We start from the raw sequence: 20701 nt of genomic DNA on the forward strand, positions 1-20701 counted from the left end.
CTTTTTGGAAATGGAACATTAATTTATAAATTCAAACAAAAGGGAGCAGGTAGTGCACACCCTGATGTATGCACACCACAGTGTGAGGATATGGCATCAGAGATTTTGCAGATGTTTTTCTAACAATGTACAGAAAGGCAGTAAGATCAAGAACAATGCTCTCCCCAGTTCAGAATCCTCCCTGCTGAAGTATCTAATCACGGCCTTTCATTTGGCAAGATGAGTCTTCTGAGAAAGAAAGAGCAGGAAGAACAGCAGACACTCAGCTGTGTGGAGCAGTACCAGGCTTGGTAATCACACGCCTGCTAACTCCTTGAGATACAGAGGTGAGGTGGGTTTCAGCTCTCTCTGCAGGCTGGTCCACTCGGCAGCAGCGACAGACTGAAAATACATTGTCCTAAGATAGCAGCTGCTCCTGGGAAGTCTAATTTGCTACAGACAATACAACTTAAATTGCAGGATAGTGCAGAAACCTGCAATTAAGTATTAAGAGAATGAAAGACATTCTGTTCCAGTTAATTGAAGCCAGATCATGCAGAAAAAGTTTTTAGATAAAATGAGAGGAAGAAAATCCCTCTTTCAGGCTGCTAACCAGAGGGTACAGGAGGAAACTTCACAGACGTACATTGTCTGCCTGGGGAACAAGCTGCCCAGCCATGTGGTTGAAGGGGATACGCTGGTATTGTTCAAGAACCAGCTGGATGAGTAAACTGCTGATGGGTCCTTCCTCTTGCCCTGACCTGCTGAGCACAGCCTGTGCAGAGGCATAGCTCACACTGAGCCTGGGGAGCTCCGAGCCAGCTGGGATATGTGACAGAGCCTTTAATTGAACTAACCATCTTTAATTGCATGCAGTTCTTAAACATGTTGGTGGTTTGCCCTTAAAACCAAACAATCATATGTTTTGATGTGGAACTTGCAATCTCCAGCTCCTGAGCAGTTGAATATGCCAAAATCAGTTCAATTTAGCAACTTCATAGTTGGGTTCCCTGCTAGTTCATCCCACAACACCTGGGGTGTGAACCTGGGTCTCCAGTGTAACACAACAGGGAACATGCCACATGACCTAATGGAGACCTCCCCCAGCCCAGGCGGCTGAGGTCTCTGCTACGCACAGGGAGGGCAATGGCGTCACTGTGCCCAAACCCGCTCCACTACACATGCTGGAGGGGCAGGGGTGCCTGCGACCGATACCAGCTGGGCAATGCTAGGAGTGCATGAAGAGACGAAGCTAGTGAGATTCCAGGTTAAAAATGGAAAAACTCATCTCAACTGTCTCAGCTGTCATTAGCAAATAAGAACATGAAATTTTAGGGCATAATACTTTGCGCATCAATTCAGAGCTTTCTCTGTGACAGGCCTGTCAGCCTGCCCTTAATGCACACACCTGGCTGCTCATGTGAACAGAGCACATGGCAGGAGGAGGGGCTGACCCCAAATTTTCAGTTCCCAAATGGCTCAGTGGATTAGTTCCTTGAAGAAAAGAAAAAAGAGACACAATGTTTCAGAGCCTTCTTCTGGTGCCAAATTCTTTTTTTTTCTTTTCAGCATGGAATAAGCCTTTACCTGTTCCTCTTCAACCTACACATGCTGATGCAGCTCCCTACTTCAGCTAATTCCTTTCCTTCTCTTAATTGCAAGACATTTTCACTGTTCCAAGAAATTCACCCACTTGTTTACCAAATCACATGACAGGAAGCTGCTCGTGCCAACAAGCATTTTTAATACAAATGCTATTTGTATAGCTAGACATCCAAACTGTTCATGTGCCCACACAGAGTCGGAGAGATGCAAAACGGCTTCCCACAGTGCTACTTGTCTTCAACAGTAAGAGTTTTAACTTTTTGCCAAAATTGGATATTTTGGAATCACAGCTAAAGCTGGTAAAATTAAAAATCCCTATATGGGCCAAATCACCTTCATTGAAGCATTATGCCTTAACATTCTCTGAGAGCTATTAAAAATACACCTTCTCCAGATTATTGTGAGATTCTGGCATCAGAGGTGGGAAGTACAAATCTTTGGTAAAAAAAGGTACCTCGAAAAAGGTTTCTACTAAAAGAGATTTACTATTTATAATATTTATTACAGATTCCTCCAAGGAGCTCATGATGAATAAAGACCGGATGGAGAGCTCTGTCAGACTGGACACCTGTCAGAAAAACTAGCTTGAGTTTAAAATGTATTATTTATTTATTTCTTTTCCTTGTGACTTTAGGAGGGTTTGGGAGCAGATTAGTGCAGGAGGTACTGAGAATCATGTACCGGATGACTGTCCAGTCTTTAATTTGGGCTATATATTATTGAATGTGCCTTGCAGCTTCTACAATGTTTGCTAATCCTCCAAATTTGGGGAGTGAAGCACAGGCTTTCTGGGTCAGTCAGTGGATTTCTAACATCTGGAGGACAGAGGGCAGAGCCTTTCTGTGTCCTATCCATGTGACAAGGACTTGCTGTGGACTGAAGGATTTGATGAGTTTTTCTCAGTTTTAGTGAATCTTGGGAAGCGCTTATTTTTGAGAAGGGTCTCAATGGAGGGAGTTTTTGGCAACTGCTTTAGGCAAGTAAACAGTTTTGCAGGTCGGCTGTATTAGTTTGGGATTTCAAGAAGTTATTTAGAAGGTCAAAGTGGAGCTCAATATTTTGGTTTGGTTTGGTGTTTGGATGCAATATTTTTGCTTATTTCATGCACAGTTCATAAAGAGCACTTCAGGATTTTCAGCCTTACAGCTGTGTGTTTGTTGGCCTGGTTCTACCAATTTTAAAGATCCCTTTATGACTTAACAGTGGGTTTGCATAAGAGTTACATGCATGTAGCAAAAACGCAAACTATAAATCTAAAATGGGAGACAATGAACTCCAAGAAGCTGAAGATAAAAAAGACACTTTTAAGCCAATTATTTACATCTTGAAATTATTAAGAATTATATTTTTTACATCTTGAAAACAATATGGGAAAACAATGTATAAAACATAAAAAACTTTGCAGTCAGACGTTTTCCTTCCTGGCAGGTGCTTTTCAAATTGGAGCTGAAACCTACCAATCTGGTAATTTTTATCTGTGTTTTAATATTACATCACCTTGGTTCCCAAGCGTGAAGACGTAAACACAGTGCTCTCACTGTGAAAAACTGTCAGTCACGCGGGCAGCAGAGTGGTGCTGTGGTTAGCCTTGCTGCCTTGCAGAGCTGGGGCCCTGGGTTTGATTCTGGCACTGGTGCCTGGAGTCTGTATATTCTCCTGATGTTTGTGTGGGTTTCTCGCCACTGTGGCTTGTGGTGTGAGTCTGTGTCTGTGTCTGTGTCTACCCTGAGATGGACATGCGTCCAGGCTGCACCCTGCCTTGTGCCCACTGCTTGCCGGGGGTTGCCCAGGGACCCTCAATTGAAAGGTGGAGAAAATGGATAGATAGATGGATGGATATCAGGTAAGGCTTGGATATGAGAGAATGAATGACATCAGTCAGACTTTTATACAGCACATGTTAATGCTGCAGGTACTCTCTGAGCAGCGCTGAAGCAGACTGACAGGCCGAAACCCAAGTGCGGGGCTCCGGAGAGAAGAGAAGGCAGCAAGACTGAGGCGAGGTAGAGCAGAGGTGAGCAGGAGGAGGGCTGCCAGTTACGGGAATGAAAGCGTGACCTGTGACCTGTGACCTGTGACCTGTGACCTGTGCCAGACAAGTGCAGAGACAGAGCTATCACGGCTCTAGTGAGCTCAATGTCAGAGCGTCAGTCTAGCAGGTTGTGAAGCCTTGAAGACAGTGGATTGGCTGCCTGATTGTTCAATCGAAGGTGGAACAAGGAGGCGGCTCAAGGTGGCGAGGGCTTGTGGGAACGTCCTGTGTTACACTGCCCAAGGGCACGGCAACAACATCCCACATACCAGCTACGTGCCCTGAATCCTATGTTACAGGATTTTTCCTTACAACATTTTCATGCGTATACAAGGGGTGGAAATCTGGCTGTCCTAAAAAAACAGAAACATGGGACTGGAATGGTGAGCCATACTGACACCCACAGTTCTGGGAACTGAGCGGATGTGCTGCAGCTACAGGCTGTTGTATCACAGAAAACACGACACCACTCTGGTCGACTCTGGAAATGAGAGCACAGAGCTGCAGAAAGTAAGAAGTCTTACTTGAAAACGAGCTTCAGTCACATACTATGCTTGAAAGACATGGGATTTCTGATTGATTTCTGCAGTATCTCTCCTTAAACTACAGTGCAAAACCACAATGTGATAAACTCTGTAGCTGGCCCCTCGACCTTGGCAGATGAGAGAGTCAGCTTCATGAAGGTCCTCCTGGCCTCGCTTGCTACGATTTCTTCCATCCTTCATCTAACTGTCGTCGACTCTGTTTCGAAACCCTGCTTCTGAAGAGCCTTCCACTGCCTGGCAGAGTGCATGACGTGCGACACACAAGACTCTACTTCCAGCAGCTCTTGAAGCACAGCTGCGTATTTCTGTCGCCTCCTGTCGATAGGTACTGCATGTGCCTGACAGAGTGTCGTTCATGACAGGTGCCACTTCAGTAATCATATGGCATCATTTCAGTGGTCTGTTTACAAACTGGCCTGCAAAGTTTAAAAACCGACTGAGACAGTTACTTATGGGAAAGCTGAACCCTTGACTTAACTGAACCCTTGGCCACTCGCTCTTATCATGGAGTTAGTGTGCTCTGGACATCACTTTGCCTCCACTGACATTCCAGGACCTAAACATTCTATTTTACTTTATGCTGATGAACATTGGGTTTATTTCTGATATTGTTGGCTCAGTTCCCCATTGACTTTTTTGTCTTCTGCCTCAGTGAAACAGCTGTACCCACTCATGTTTTTTTCAGCACTGTTCTCAGGCTGTTTACTGATTCAGGCATTAATGTTCCCACCTCCAGCAAATTCGGAACATGTCTGATCCTCTTAAGAAAATCAAAGCAGGTCCTCTTTGATCCTGTTTACAGGTCTCCCAACATGGTAGGATCTTTATTATAAATATATTCGGTTTTCTGTGATCCTCCTACTGTTGTCTACCAACTGTGCCTGTGCTTCTAACGAGGAGACAATGGTCTTCCACTAGGTGTAATCGGAGGGGTAGGACATTGCCTGGGGCTCCTGAACAGAAACATCTGAAGACACCACTGCTCCAGAGGCTCCGGGGGAGGCTCAATCTTTAAAAGGTGACTTTAGAGTTAAACTGATCTTCCAGAGAGATCCAGTTAGAAAAAACATTTTCAAAAAGCTCAAAGTCTGAATTTGGAGTGAGTGGTTTGTAACAGTTGAGTATTTTCAGATTTTAGGTAGCAGGGAAGATAAAGCTTTGATCTCTATGAAAAGAAAAGTAGTGTCTTGTAAAAATGTATTAGAACTGAATTTATCATTAAAGGGCCACTGTAATCCTACAGTGCCAGCAGCAGCTGAGGCAGAAGGTCATCACAGACAGGAGATTCCTGCTTTTCCACAGGTTGAACATCTTCAGTTCTTGCAAGATCAGCCCGAGAATTCTGTGATCTTAAGCTTTGTGCAAGATTCAGATATATTTAGAGATGAAGCCTCAAAGACAATATTTGTTTGTGAAGGATTTGAAAACAGTTTAATTATTGATTTAAATCACCTCAGCAAGGACTAGATGCTTGTTTTGTTTGTGCAAAAGGTCTACTAGAATTTTCAGCATTAACATAATAAAGCTGACTTGTCTCATATACTAGGAATTCTGAACTAATACTGGTGAAGCATTAAAAAGTCTAGACAGACATTGGTGGGCTTTATACCGAATTGAAATTTTTTTGTATTGTGCTGTGTATGCACTTCCAAAATGTCTAGTCCAGTGAGTCATCTGGCCTGTCACTCGTCTCTCAGACATGCTGGTATGTTATTTTATCACTTTCCATTGATCGAGTTGAAGAATGATTTATTTTATCTGTTTGAGAAGTGGCCGAAAGCCATGCTTGATGTTCAAAACAGACGCAGCCAGGCTGTTGTTCATTCTTGTTCCATTAATTAAACAAACGCTTCTTCCTGTAGTGAGCTTTTGTGTTATGATAATAATGGTATTGGAATAAGAGTGTTATCAGTCTGTGCACCCAGATTGGGGTGTGGTGTGATTTGTAGTTTTCAAACCAAGTAAGACTCCTGAAATTCGTGCAGTAAGGAAGATCTCTGAATGCTTCAGTGTAGAAGATTTTATCATTTTTTATCCTTATTACAATAAAAATCGCAATGAACAAATCTCTGTTATAAACTGCAATTAAAATTAGATAAATAATTAAATTATAGCTTTCAAGGGAGTAAGACTCCTGAAAAAATAAAAGAAAAGCCACAGGCCCAGACCATTCGTCAGATGCAGCTGCAACTGGCTCCTGTGTTTACCAACATTTATAATACTTCACTTCTCCAGCAGAATGTCCCTCACAGTTTTAAAATATCTACTATAATACCTGTTTCTAAATCTCCCAAAATATCTCACCTCAACAATTACCTCAAGCACAGTACAGTACATCTCCCCTGCTGGGTCCTCACCAGTTTGCCTACAGGGCCAGCTGGTTGGCTGTGAACTCCCTTCTATCTCATCTCTCTACTCAAGACGCACCTCCAATCGTGCCTAGAAAATCATCTCAGACCCCTCTCACCCAGCTCATCGTCTCTTTCAGCTTCTCCTTTCTGGAGAACGTTTCAGATCCTTCCTCTCAAGGACTGCCTGCTTCAACCTCAGCTGCTTTCCCACTGCCATACGAGGTCTGAATTCCACTGTATAATTATGCTGCTACATGGAAACTTGTTTACATATGTATGTGACAATGTTTGTTTGGCTTCTGTCCTATTTACATTTGTACTGTATATGTTGTGTGTATGTCTCATCAGTGTTCTCATTAAATACTAATATGTAAATATTTACTGTCAGGTCTGTGATGTTTTGTGGAAGGAAGGGCAAAGCTAGCAGAAGTACTCCCACAGCAGTACAAGAGCACCATTATTGATGTCTGCGCATACCGAGACATGAGTATGCAAGCCTGTCTTCCCCTGCGTCTTCTTCCTGAAACTCTCTTCACTACCCCCACTCCTCTCTCACACCCCAGATATCAGGGCACCTCTTTTCCCACAGGCCTCCTCTGTCTCTCCAGAAGCAGTCTGTTCAGACTCTGCACCTGCAAGTCCCACGATCTGCTTATCTCTTGTGACTGGTGACTCACATACTGCTCCAGTTGTTTACATTCCTGGTGTCATACTGTACATTGCTTTATGCATAATGTAAATGTTGCTTTGCACAAACCACTTTTACTAAGATTTTACAAAGGCAGATTACCTTTATAATGACCTGCTTTTACCTGCATACTCAGTGTGGACGGGGGATGAGGAGCTCATAGATTTGCAGTGGTAATTTCTGTTAACTTCTCATTTGTTGTCCATTTAGTAAAGGTTATAAATTCTGTGTTTTGGGTGTTGGGAGCCCCACTGAGCCTGCTGATGCACTGGTTGATCCAGCGTTGGGGTGCTGCTCTCTGACTCTAGGCCCACTCCATTGGCAGTTCCCCCTGGAGTTCACGCTGCCCAGAAGAGCCCGGGCACTGCTGGCAGCAGCCCTGCGTCTCTCCTGACGTGTGCCTGGGGGGCATCTGTGGGCTTAGGCACAGCGAAGCCAGGCTGACGTGGTCTCAGACAACGAGAGACAGTCGGGAGTGACACAGCCAGGAGAGACCTGCAACCTCCTGGGACAGTGCCTTAGCTGGCCAATAACCTTGATGGCCTTTAAACTGGTCTAAACAGGTTTATTTAAAAAACTAAAGCCATCATGAAGCACTTAATTTAATCAGGATGTGACAGGACTGGAAAAAAACACGAGCAGTAAATGTTCACATCCTGGGTTTTGCCTCTCTGGCCTGGTTCTTTGCTGACTGCACTTGCTAACAGTGGCTTGGTCCCAGCACAAACAAGAACTCTAATTTCTCCAAGGCATCCAAAAAATGTAGCCACATTTCCAGAAGCTATTAAAAACAGCCACAACAGGGGCTGCCAGTGTTTTTCAGTGCCACAGTCCGGAGATGTCTGCCTCCAGGACTGGACTAGTGTCGGTAGACATCGAGACAACAGCGAAACAGGTAAATTGGACTTGGCGTGCAAAATAGGGGATTTCCTGCAAATGAATTTTATTTTTAGGAATGCTACAGAACAGTGTGAGGTGTCCTCATGTAGCCAGTCTAAATCCCTGTGCTACGAGCACATCCTGCTCTCAACACATTCCACCGGTCTGCACTGCGCTGCCCACGCTCTGGTCCTGATGTACATCAGGCCTGGCAGCAGGACCAGGCAGGACACCAGTGGCACAGAGGCAGGTGCCAGCCCCTTCTCCACTCCACACAGCAGACTGCGCTGGCTGAGCAAATACAGCTTTAATCATCTACAACAGGTACAGTTAGAAAATATGAGGTATTTTTACCTAATATTCCAGTCTGATGGGGAAAGCAGACTGAACAGCGGGGAGGTCAAATCCAGTTTGATTTAGAAGTGATTTTTTAAATATTGAAGAGAGTGGACAAGCCTGCTGGTGAGACAGGTGGCACCTCGGAGCAGATGAGTAGATCCGCAACATAGCTGCAGCCATTTTCTCAGGCTGCGCACAGCGGGCGCAGGAGAGGCCTGCAGGAGAGATTTTTATGCTGATTGATAAACACTGAGCCAATTCTGCACTGCAGAAAAAGCTTTGAAAGCCCTCCTGTGATCGGTCCTTTTCATGGCTCCTAGTTACTCTTCCTTGGGCTGTTAGAACATGACGCCTCCCAGACCTTGTCAACATCTTCCGGGATCCATGGCTCAGTGTCCTGCCAGACGAGCAGTGACCTGCCCTGTGTGAGCAGTGGTTTACATTCCTCTCCATGTCACTCTTTTTACTGGACCACAGACACCCACTGGAGGCAGCCCTATTGGTGTGGCTGCAGTATGAAGCGCTCTAATCTTCACCCTCATTCTTCCCCTTATTATCGCCCAGGAACGTGGGACGTGTGTGTCTTGTGCTCCTGGCTGTGTGTGTGGAAAACAGCGCGCTTGACTGGCGAACAGAACCCCCACAGGCCGTACATGTGGAGACGAGCTGATATTCCTGTGCTGTGACGGGAAGCGTGGACAATACTGCCTTGTACTTTGAAAACGCATGACGATGTCACAGCGGTAAAAGGGAGGTGGCGGGAGGCGAATGTTCCTGTGGCAGGCTTCTATTTAGCTGTTTTCCATTTCGATTTGTTCTGTATCTGGCGCTCGAGCTGTGGAGTGCTGGACCGTGTTCCTGCTGATCCGGGGGTCCCCTGTCCCACGGACCCCCACACAGCAGCGCAGTGACCCCTGGGCTGGAGGGAGGGAGCGGGGTCCCCGCTGGCCAGACAGATGCTACTACAGTATTACTCTCTCTAACCAGGGCTGTGCTCCAGGTGGAAATGAAGTAGGACTGTAAGACATTGAGAGATATGGTAAAGCACCATGCAAATTTAGGTTATGTAAACGCATGGTATAACAGTGTGGAGACACACAGCAGTTTCCCTGTAGTGAACTTTTCCAATGGACTATGACTATTTCACACAGGGACTAATGAACTGTGACACAAACATGAACACCAGCTGGAGATAACTTCTTCATTGTGGATCAAAGTATAACTATTGCTTTCAAGGCAGCCAGCTGCCACAAGCCACAAGCTTTGTGGCTCTGCAGGCCACAACTTACCATTTCTATCCTAAAACAAATTCTCCTTTGTTCTCCTAGTCTCCAGGCTGCAAAGGAAGTTGTATGGGAGGTGCCCATATCTCTGTCGGAGCTAAGAGCAAATTGCCAGGTATTGATGGCATTCCTCCTGAATTGTTTTCTCATATCTGCTTAGGAGGGGTGTTAACGCTGTTTTAATATCCCTATTGGGAGCTGGTGTCCAGTCCTTGCCTACTCTGTTTTCTATTCTGGATGGCTTCAGTGTGATGTCAGGGTATACAAATGATTGGCTCAAATCTGTATTACTCCAATGGAGAAAGTTGGCCTCCCTGCCAATAGTCAGATGCGCTATTTCTCTGAAATTGACCATCTCCCTGTCCATACACTTGTGATGTGGTAATGTATGGAAGACAGGTTTCTTTTTCTGTATCCACTATTTTAGAAGAGGACAGTCCTGGCTCTCATCTGGTGCTCCTGTGTCTGGATCTCTGGCAGCAACAGGTCTGGCAGGAGCAGGCCTCAGTGACACAGGGTCAGGGTGCGAGCTGGTGCTCCTGTGTCCAGCAGGGTCAGGGTGCGAGCTGGTGCTCCTGTGTCCAGTAGGGTCAGGGTGCGAGCTGGTGCTCCTGTGTCCAGCAGGGTCAGGGTGCGAGCTGGTGCTCCTGTGTCCAGCAGGGTCAGGGTGCGAGCTGGTGCTCCTGTGTCCCGCAGGGTCAGTGTGCGAGCTGGTGCTCCTGTGTCCCGCAGGAACAGTCTAGCAGGAGCTGCCGGGAGTGACACCAGAGACACGGAATGTTGCTGCTGATGTTGACAGGTCCAAAACATTGTTCAATTCATTGATTTATGTTCACCTTTAAACAGTAACAAAACTTCTTCACAAAAAAACATAATGACCATGAGAACATAATCACACTCCCACCTTCTTCCTTCCTATTCTGAGCTATTCTCAGGTTGGAGTTACAGGGTGGACATAATCAAGGATATTCAAAAAAAACATTTTCCCAGAAACACAAACAGCCAGTTTAGAAACTGGAAGAGTCTGGTCTTGATTTGACCGCCCATTGAACTGAAGATCCCAGCAGTCCAGATAAACGACTCTAAGACAGGCCAGCAGCTATATCATCCTGGCCACATTCTCCCCTTGCCTTTACCAGTCATGGCCTCCTAATAACCCCCCTTTCTGAACTGGCTTCATCACTCTGCTCTCCTCCCCACTGAGAGCTGGTGTGTGGGGAGCGGACTGGCGGTATGGTATGCACTACTTATCAGAACTCTGAAAACCACATCATTGCCAAAGCCCAGGATGTGAATTATCTGATTTCTGATTATTTGCACATCAAAGCCACAACCCATGTGGTTTCGTATTCAACCCTGAATTCTTCAGGGCTTGATTGACTCTTTGCGTACTTCACTCGTCCCTGCTGCCCATTTCTCCAAACTGCAGCAGGTGAGAAGCCCCACAGGATGCCATCAGGAAGTATGCAATCTGTCCTCTTCCGATCTAAATCTTGGGGTCACAAACTCTGAATGTTGGGTTTGTATGGCGTGGGTCTAAATCTAAAATGAAATGATCAAGGAAAATCATTAAGGAGCTTTGTTGCAGCTTCCATTCTTTGACTCATTGTCAAGAATGTTTGGCACCGTCGATGGGAGTTTATCAGATCACTATCCGGTCACGATGTTATGCATTACAGTGTGTTTGGCACAGTCTACCCTGGGGAAACCAGACCGCCCCTGGCTGTAGAGCTGTGCCGGGTCTGTGTGCTTATGTCAGAGTCAGGTGTGTGCTTGGGTCTGGGTCGGATGCAGAGGGCAGCTTGTACTGCTGCCAGGTCTCTTCTCTTCTTCCACCTCTGTTTCCTCCCAGTGTCCTGACTGTGTGAAAAGGCTGAATGAATACAGCCAGCTGCTCCCACACACAGAGTGAGGACGTAATCACTTGTCATGTCTACCTGAACACTTTCAGCTGACATCCACAGTGCTTCTGCATAACACACTCAGCCCACAGTTATTGAGTCACATTGCCTGCATTACATAACAGATATGTGAATATGGCTGCATGTAGCCTACTCCTAATTTCCCTCATTTTCTTAAAGTGCTTTATCAACTGCTGGATTTCCTCTCTCTCACATCTGAAAAAAGCTCCACAGCCAAAACATTGTATTACTTTTCTTCTCTTTCAGTAAGGAATAAACCTTTACTTGTTCCTTTGCAGCACACACACCTGTCTCTGACCCAAGCACACACACCTGTCCCTGACCCACGCACACACACCTGACCCTGACCCAAGAACACACCTGTCTCTGACCCAAGCACACACACCTGTCCCTGACCCACGCACACACGCCTGACCCTGACCCAAGAACACACCTGACCCTGACCCAAGCACACACCTGACTCTGACCTAAGAACACACCTGACCCTGACTCAAGCACACACGCCTGACCCTGACCCAAGAACACCCCTGACCCTGACTCAAGCACACACACCTGACCCTGACCCAAGCACACACCTGACCCTGACTCAAGCACACACACCTGACCCTGACCCAAGCACACACCTGACTCTGACCCAAGCACACACACCTGACCCTGACTCAAGAACACACCTGACTCTGACCCAAGCACACACCTGACCCTGACCCAAGCACACACCTGACTCTGACCCAAGCACACACACCTGTCCCTGACTCAAGAACACACCTGACTCTGACCCAAGCACACACACCTGACCCTGACTCAAGCACACCTGACTCTGACCCAAGCACACACCTGACTCTGACCCAAGAACACACCTGACTCTGACCCAAGCACACACCTGACTCTGACCCAAGCACACACGCCTGACCCTAACCCAAGCACACACACCTGACCCTGACCCAAGCACACACGCCTGACCCTGACCCTGACCCAAGCACACACACCTGACCCTGACCCAAGCACACACCTGACTCTGACCCAAGCACACACCTGACTCTGACCAAAGCACACACGCCTGACCCTAACCCAAGCACACACACCTGACCCTGACCCAAGCACACACGCCTGACCCTGACCCTGACCCAAGCACACACACCTGACCCTGACCCAAGCACACACACCTGACCCTGACCCAAGAACACACCTGACCCTGACCCAAGCACACACACCTGACCCTGAACCTGACCCAAGCACACACACCTGACCCTGACCCAAGCACACACACCTGACCCTGACCCAAGAACACACCGGACCCTGACCCAAGCACACACACCTGACCCTGAACCTGACCCAAGCACACACACCTGACCCAAGAACACACCTGACCCTGACCCAAGCACACACACCTGACCCTGAACCTGACCCAAGCACACACACCTGACCCTGACTCAAGCACACACCTGACCCTGACCCTGATTCAAGCACACACCCACTGGAGCTTGTGTGGGGAGCGTACTGGCTCTTGATCCCCATCACCTGTAAAGCACTTTGAGTGGAGTGTCTGGAAAAGCAATATATGAGCATATAGGAGTATAACGACTTACATAGTCCAGCACTAGATATGTGTTTTGAAGTGATAATTTTGAGTAGAAGCTCAAGTAGAAGCAAGTTCTCCGGTTTCTCCTCCCCCACTGCTCCCCAGAGAAGCGCTGCGGCTCTGTACTGTATCATGGATGCAGTCAGCAGGGGCGCCACATGCAGCACATTCGTCTCAGACCAGCCCGGAACCTATAAGCGCGGTCTCGGTTCACCCTGCTCTTGGGGAACAGTATCGGTGGGGCGCCCGGAAAGAGCTCTCTTCGTTTTAATCCTCCTAAATAGGCCTGTAGGTTTTTCTACCCGAAGACACCGAATTCCTAGTAAACTCTGTGTCACTTTTCTCTAGATTAATTGTAAGTAGCTTGCGGGTTTAATTTTCTCAATCGTTTTTGCTTTCGTGATTCGTGTAGAATTGGTGCAAACCGTTACAACTAGGTTTAATAAGGCAATAAATGTGACAGATGGAAACGAGAATAAGCTGGTGTTGTCTGGGATTTTGGAGAAATAAATAAAAGTATTTCAATCACGTCGTCTTTGTAACGCCACGATACAAACTGACTCCGGTGTTTTGACTAACGGGCGGTCGTGTCTCTCCCTGCAGCGCCGGGGGTAGCTGCGCCCCGACGCGGTGCCATGAAGACCCCGGTCAGCGTGCTGCGGCTGCCCCGGGGCCCGGACGCCGACGGCCGCGGGTTCGACCCGACCTCCGCCCGGTTCCAGGCGCTGAGCGCGGCCGGGCAGCCGGGCCAGGAGCAGCGGGCGCGCTCGGAGCTGCGGGAGCGCTACCTGCGCAGCCTGCTCGCCATGGCCGGCAGCCCGGTGCGCTTCAGCATGTACGGGGGCGTCAGGGTCGCCGCCACCTTCGGCGCTTCCGACGTTGACATCCTGAACTTCCAGGTGGCGGAGCTGCAGACCCCGCTGGGCGTGCAGAGGGCCGCCGTGCTGCGCTGCCCTGATATAATTTCCTACTCCCTTGAGCTGTGAAGACGGGCGACCTCCTCAGAGACCACCAGCCTTTTAACAGGATGAGACCTACTGTATAATACTGTTGCCCGGCCTTTTGAGTGAAGGTGGATTTTATTGTTTAGCCGTTTTCTAATAAATTCTTCAGCTGAGATGCGTGTTTTGCAGCACGATTTAAAAGATTTCTAAATTTGTTATGACCTTTGTGATTTGTTAATGACCTTAGATTCTTTTATCTGGGTTGTGCACGTCGAGGTCGGTCTGTCTTTGCGTTTAGGATCAGGACAATCACTTGTTTACTAAAATACAGTAAATTCGCTGAGGATCAAGTACTAGTCGACTCCCGGCCAAATCAAAGCGCTGCTTTTGCACTGAAGACCATGGTTTTCATGGGTACTTGTACTAAACGTGTATATAATATTTTTCAGGTGGTAATAATGGTATGAACATATAGAAAATAAATGGCCGCATTTACTGAGGAAGAAAGCGCAGTGCTCTGTTTAATATCATCCCTTCGTTTCCCTTCAACATCGCTTAGTCCAGCAGAGGGCCGCAGTGTGTCTGAGAACGTCCAGTCAATCCCAGAGGCCCGGAAGAAGGCGCTGTTACGCGAGCGGCCAGCGGAGGGCGACAGAGCGCTGCCCGGGGGCCCGCTGTGTGGAAGCGGGGGCAGACGCTTCCCCGCTTGCGAAGCGCTTCGCTATGAGGCAGAGGAAACGGCTGCAGGTGGATTTCAGATATAGTTGTCTGGGAGGCTGGAATTCCTGGCGCTCGGCCGTTGTGAAACGGAGGACAGTCTGGTTTTTGTTTCACCACCAAGGCAGAAGTCAAACCTTAAGCACTTCTGCATGTCCTCAACCCTTCAAGCAGTTAATTATTTAATGATATCTATAAAACCTGGTAAAATGGTCCCAGGGGGACACACATAAAGGCCAGCTCTGAGTGCAAGGCCAGCTGCCAGGTCAGTGCTTTGACTTTTATCATTTATAATTATTTATATGTATAATTTATAAACCACCAGGTCACGAAGTGAGCCTGTAGGAGGGACAAGGTAGTAAATCATCTGGAAAATTTCAGCCTGGTGCTGCATTAATTGACTTTGCCCATGAAGCCACCTTGATCACAGCGGCTGGTTAGCAGGGGCAGAGTGCGTCAGTGACAGATCACACACAGGCTACAGGTGCTTAAGGCACTGACTCGCTGAACACCCCCCTGAGTGATTTTACTCCCTCCTGTTGTGTCCTTCATAAATGCAGAAGTGGCTGGCGCTCGGACTGGGACCTTGTGGGTTCAGGTCCCTGGTGCTGTCCTCTTGGGCAAGACACTCTGCCCAGAGTGCTCCAGCGACCCCAGCGGTCAGTACTGGCACCAGCATGAGGCGGAGCAGAGGTTCTGTGGCTCAGGATCTGCACCTGTGGCTGGAAGGTTGCCGGCTCAAATCCCGAGGCCGGCAGAGGAATCCTACTCCGTTGGGCCGCTGAGCAAGGCCCTTAACCCCAACTGCTCCAGGGGTGCTGTACATTGGCTGACCCTGCGCTCTGACCCCAGGCATCTCTCCCTGTCTGTGTGTCTCATGGAGAGCAAGCTGGGGAATGTGAAAAGACAAATTCCTAATGCAAGAAATTGTATAGGGCTAATAAAGTGATCTTATCTTATCAGCATGTTAGACAAAACTTAAACCTCGGCAAGCTGCTTTGGATAAAGAGCATCTGTCAAATAAGGTTGTAATAAAGTTTCCGTAAGTTGCCAAACTCGTATTTCTTTTTGCTTTTATTCTTGTCGTCGACTTGCAGGAGAAAGCAGATCTCACAGACTGCCCTTGGAAGGCTCTCCCATGTTCCCCTGCTCTGCTGTGTCCACAGCACGTCTGTGTGAGTCTGTTGCAAGAGGCGCAGTGCAGTGGATCTCTGCTGTCTTCTCCTCTGGAAGAATTTGTTTTTTTTTTTCTTTCCTGGCTGCCTGCCTCTGGCTCTGACTGAAAAACATCCTCTCTGGGGTCTGGCAGCCTGTGGGGTCATGATGTGGGGAGTGTGTGGGGGGCGTGATATTGGCACAGCAGAGCTGCGCCGTGCTGCCACCACCACAGCGGGCAGCGGGAAGTACATTCCATCCTTTCCTGTTTACAGCCACTCGCTTCCTGTCCAACTGAGGGAACTTGACTGTGATAAAAAAATCACCTCTCCACAAATTGCCAGCACAAATATTTATTTTCAGATTCTAAATTAGCAAGATGACTTAGGACTTTTTACCCCCACTTTTTTTCCAAAGAAAAGACAGTCTGAACCAGGCTTAAAAGACGGCTATTATCTGACTAATTAGTATTATCACTTAAATTGTTCTGTGAGTGTGAGTGTCAAGCTAGGTTCCTAGAGAGCTTCAAAGTAAACACATTTCTCCACAGAATTTTTCATCCGCTTGATTGGTCTAATAACTGGATCAATTAAGCAATTTTAATATTTTCTCAGCATCTTTCAGGTTTCATGAGTTATAATTAGGCAGTTGATCGTACATACTCTATAAAACATCACAGAGTTGTTATTTTTTTGCTGGTCAGCCAATAATGAGACCATTCTGAAAAAAATGATTATTCCTGTTGGCGTCACAGGACACTCGAGCCCGTCCCAGAAACAATACGGGATGACTGTCTGGACAGGACGCCAGGCCGTTATGCATATACACATGGACCGCTGAGAAACTGCCAGAGCAAATTTAGGAAAAAAGGCCTCATGTAGAAACTGAAACAGATCGGCTCGTGATTAGGAGCACGGCGAGAGCTGCCGCTGGCAGACACGGGTTCCAGGGCTGAGAGCCAGGGCTCTGTGTGGGGAAACCCGGTGACGTAGCCCTTCCCATGGCTCTCCAGCTCCACCGCTCCGCTGAAGGCGGAAGGAGAAGCAAAACAGCTCCTCGTTTTACAGGTGAAAGCAGCAGTGTGGTTTAGACGTGGGGCTCTGAGGTGCACCCCCACGGTTTAGAAACGGCTCCCCCCGTGTCCTGTGAGGCACGATCCTGGTTTTCACAAGTGCTTCCTCTCTCTGAATATTCCCACAACACCAAGCTAACTGCGTGGGATCGTTGCAGCTCCTGCCTGCTTTGGAATGCCCAGTCCAAGCACGATGGAGAAACACAACTAATTATCTGCGGTTTTAATTGATAGAACCTTTTGTGTTGTTCAGTTTCACAAGGCCTGCAGGTTTCTGTCTGTTAATGGAAAACTGGTGTGAAACAAAAAGGACAGCAGGTTTGTTCAAGTGCTTTTCATTCCTTCGTAATCTCTTTAACCACCATGTGTCTCGAGGTCCTGGCATGGACCTCTGGAATGTCGTTCTAGTCGGCGATATACATTAAAGAAAGGAACATGGATTGTTTTTGTGGCTTGATGTCTTGTTGTTTTCCTTCGCGCCCCCGTCAGGATTCAGACCTCTCCGAAAGCTCGGTCTGCCCTGGGAATGTTTATTGGAATGCACCCATTGTGGAAACTTCACAGCGAGTGAGTCAGTGCACGAAGGCTGTACAACAGGGGAATGTTGGACAGACTCCAGCACAGTGAAGTCATCGGGTTATGAGCCACAACATTGCTTATGGATGAGCAAGGTTATGTAATTCTATTTTCCCAGCATGCATAGTGTTTCCAGTAAATCACAACTGTCTGGGCCAAGAGCCGTCACCCAACGTCACCCATTGCCAGTGCCTGCCTGATGTCTTGTCCATTTTTAAGGTTGGTATTGTACCTTACAGGAACGTCTGGATGAGCTGGACTGACATACAAACAGAGGCTGAGCACACAGATCTCACAAGGAGTTGATCGCCATACTGCTGTACTGTCTGTGGAAACATCCTGTAGAGTCTTGTAGTCTGCTGCTCACATTGTAGGATTGGCTCAGAGGTGAGCACAATACAGGTTCAACTGTTCATCTGACCGACATCCGCCTTGACCAGATCAATTAGCCAAGAACAAAAAGAGAGAGGGAATGTTTGTATACCCACAGTACCTGTACACGTACATATATCACAAGACTTACCCATTACAAACACACAGATGGCTGTATGACAAGTTATTAATTTATTACTTTGAATGTAAAAAGTCAAGTCAGTGGAGACTTGGGAAACTTGGCAATCGGTATGATCAACTCTGTCCCACACTGGCTCTGCTCTGCAGGACAGTTAGAGAGACGGATTTCTTCCCAAGACAGGAGAACGCTGGCAGCACGGCGCTCAGGAACCCGTCAGTGCTGGCCTCACCCTGCCACCCTGCCATCACTCGGCAGGCCTGTGGGGAGCAAGAAGACACAAAGGGTGCTGCGTCCTTTACCAGGTGGCTGAAAGGGTGGCACTCGATGGTGTCTAGACGGGAAATGGTTTAATTGGTAGTCAATTATGAAAAAAATTAAAACTACAAGATTATCTGCTGGGGATCAAAGCCCGCTGATCTGTGATCTTCCTCAGACTAAACAGCTGGTGATGAAAGATAGCGCTAATGACAGTCTGGGGTACATCCCTGCCAACAGAAACGAGCCCTGATCCTGTGATCAGCGGAGTGTCCGTCTCAGCAGACCAACACGCAGAGGACGGTCTGGCTGGGATGTGCTTCTCCAGCTAGGACCAGAGGATGATCCAGGGTCCTCAGGAAACACATTCGCTGAACTTTTACAGTTAAGTTCAGAAAACATGGAGCAAATCCTGCTCTGGAGCAAACAGCTTTAAAATCCACCATGTCAGCTCTTAATCTCTCAAATCATTGCTCCTGTTATTCAACATCCTGTTCGGTGCCTCAGTTGCTCAAACCTACTGTATTCCTGCTTCACAGTGTATTAATTTATTTGATTTCTGCTGTGTCCTAACATCTGTTTTTCTACTTTGCTTAGTTTTTCACTCTCTCTTCTAAAGTTACCTGTGACTGTTCCATTTTACATGCAATTGCATTATTTACTGTAATTATTCTACCATAATATCCAGCAGAAAAATAAACTGTAGGTTATTCCCTTAAAAAGAATGTGTTCCCTTAACTCATTGTTTTAACCTCAGCAAACGTTTTTAAAACAAGTTTAAAACCAAAGTCTGATTATACAACAGAAGCACGTTACAAGCAGAAGGAGACTATATCTGGCCCATTTTGTTCTATTGGTATTTTAATAAAAAAGTCAAAGTTTCACCCAGCCAATTCCTGAAGAAGCTTAGAGTTGGGCCTCATCCACCTGGCTGGAAAATCCCGGACCTGTTCCAGACTCTCACAGCTCTTTGAGTAAAGAAGCATTTCCTGTTCCATCTTCAATGAATGCCAGTCAGGCCTCATGTACCTGTGTCACTACTGAGTGTGAAACAGTGCTCTTAGTGAGAGCTAGAGCCATCACACTGCTTACACTGGGCAGAGAGCTCACGTTTGCAACAGCACCTGAGGCGATGGTCCAGCACAGGCGACAAGGAGCCAAAGAGCCTCGTTTCCTTTAGCAACCATTGCTAATTTCCAGACCTGACACCCCGAGTGCTCTTGTTAGTCTTAGAGAGGTTCTGCATCGCCTTTCAAGAAGCCCCTGATCTGTGAGAGCCTGCAGTGGCACCCAGACTAGTCAGTTCAGAAGACAAGCTGGGCAGGAAAGAGAGACTACACAGACTCCTTCCAAAGAGGTTTCCTGCTTTGTTACCCCACAGGGGGGACTTATGTGCTCTTACTGCCTTAAAACTCTCCCTGCCGTCATGGAAATGGCAAAGGAGATTTTAAACTAAACCTTGGAAACTTGGGGCGACACTCGATTAAGGAATATGTATTCCAGTATGTTTTCTTCTGGATAAGGACTGACGCAGCAGGAGGAAAGAAGAAAGAAAAGCACATCTTGGAGTGGAAGTGGTTTCCTTTCCCTTCTAGCTCGGTTTTCATAATATATATTTCTTCTCAGCATCAAACAACAGCATGTGTGCACTGGCCCGGAGACGCACAGACAGACACTTTATCCCACTTTAGACTCAGCCTCTTGCTTTGCGGGACTGTGCAGCACAAACAGGGAACCCCCCCCCCCGTCATGGCTGGTCAGTATCCACCCCTGCTTGGCCCGCGGTCTCTGTGCGTCGCACTACAGAACACTAACCATGGTGAGCCTGCACAGAGACGTCACACCGCAGCTTGGGCTCTGTGCACTACAGCAGAAGTGCGAATTCTCTGCGCAGGCTCACCAACAGTGCTATTATATGCTACCAATATGGTTATAAAATGGTAAACTGTGGTGCATTTGTGCAAAATATGCAGGACAAACATGGCAAAAGTGAGATTACAAGTGCACCATGATGAGCTGTCTGTGGGATAGGCTCATGAAGCACACTACTGTATTTTATTAAATGAGCACCCAACAGGTCCCTGGCAAGAACATTGTAACAATCCTGCCTGATGCACACGGCCCAGCTTCCCAGAGTGGATGAGTTTGTCTCTAATGCAGCATGAAAGAGAGCCAGTTGCACTCTGCATGAAGGCTGAGTGCGGTAACTAAGGAAGGGAAATAGACTTTTGGTATTTACCCTTTGCTATTACGTTAACAGCACTAT

General features: G+C 47.3%; 1 protein-coding gene across 1 annotated transcript; it reads left to right on the plus strand.

Annotated features, from left to right (window-relative positions):
• The first annotated feature begins 13398 nt into the window (after positions 1-13398).
• Positions 13399-14319, plus strand: gemin7 (gem (nuclear organelle) associated protein 7). The gene is made up of 2 exons (XM_088627325.1): positions 13399-13557; positions 13806-14319. Exon 2 carries the CDS (start codon positions 13838-13840, stop codon positions 14186-14188), a length of 351 nt encoding a protein of 116 aa, XP_088483451.1. The 5' UTR covers positions 13399-13557; positions 13806-13837; the 3' UTR covers positions 14189-14319.
• Positions 14320-20701: the final 6382 nt, after the last annotated feature.

This window comes from Lepisosteus platostomus, chromosome 4 (assembly GCF_059453375.1).
Source record: "Lepisosteus platostomus isolate fLepPlt1 chromosome 4, fLepPlt1.hap1, whole genome shotgun sequence".
In the NCBI taxonomy this organism is placed as follows: Eukaryota; Metazoa; Chordata; class Actinopteri; order Semionotiformes; family Lepisosteidae; genus Lepisosteus; species Lepisosteus platostomus.

Excerpts from the sequence above, each read along its gene's own strand:
- gemin7 (XM_088627325.1), top strand. The coding sequence starts at position 13,838 with ATGAAGACCCCGGTCAGCGTGCTGCGGCTGCCCCGGGGCCCGGACGCC.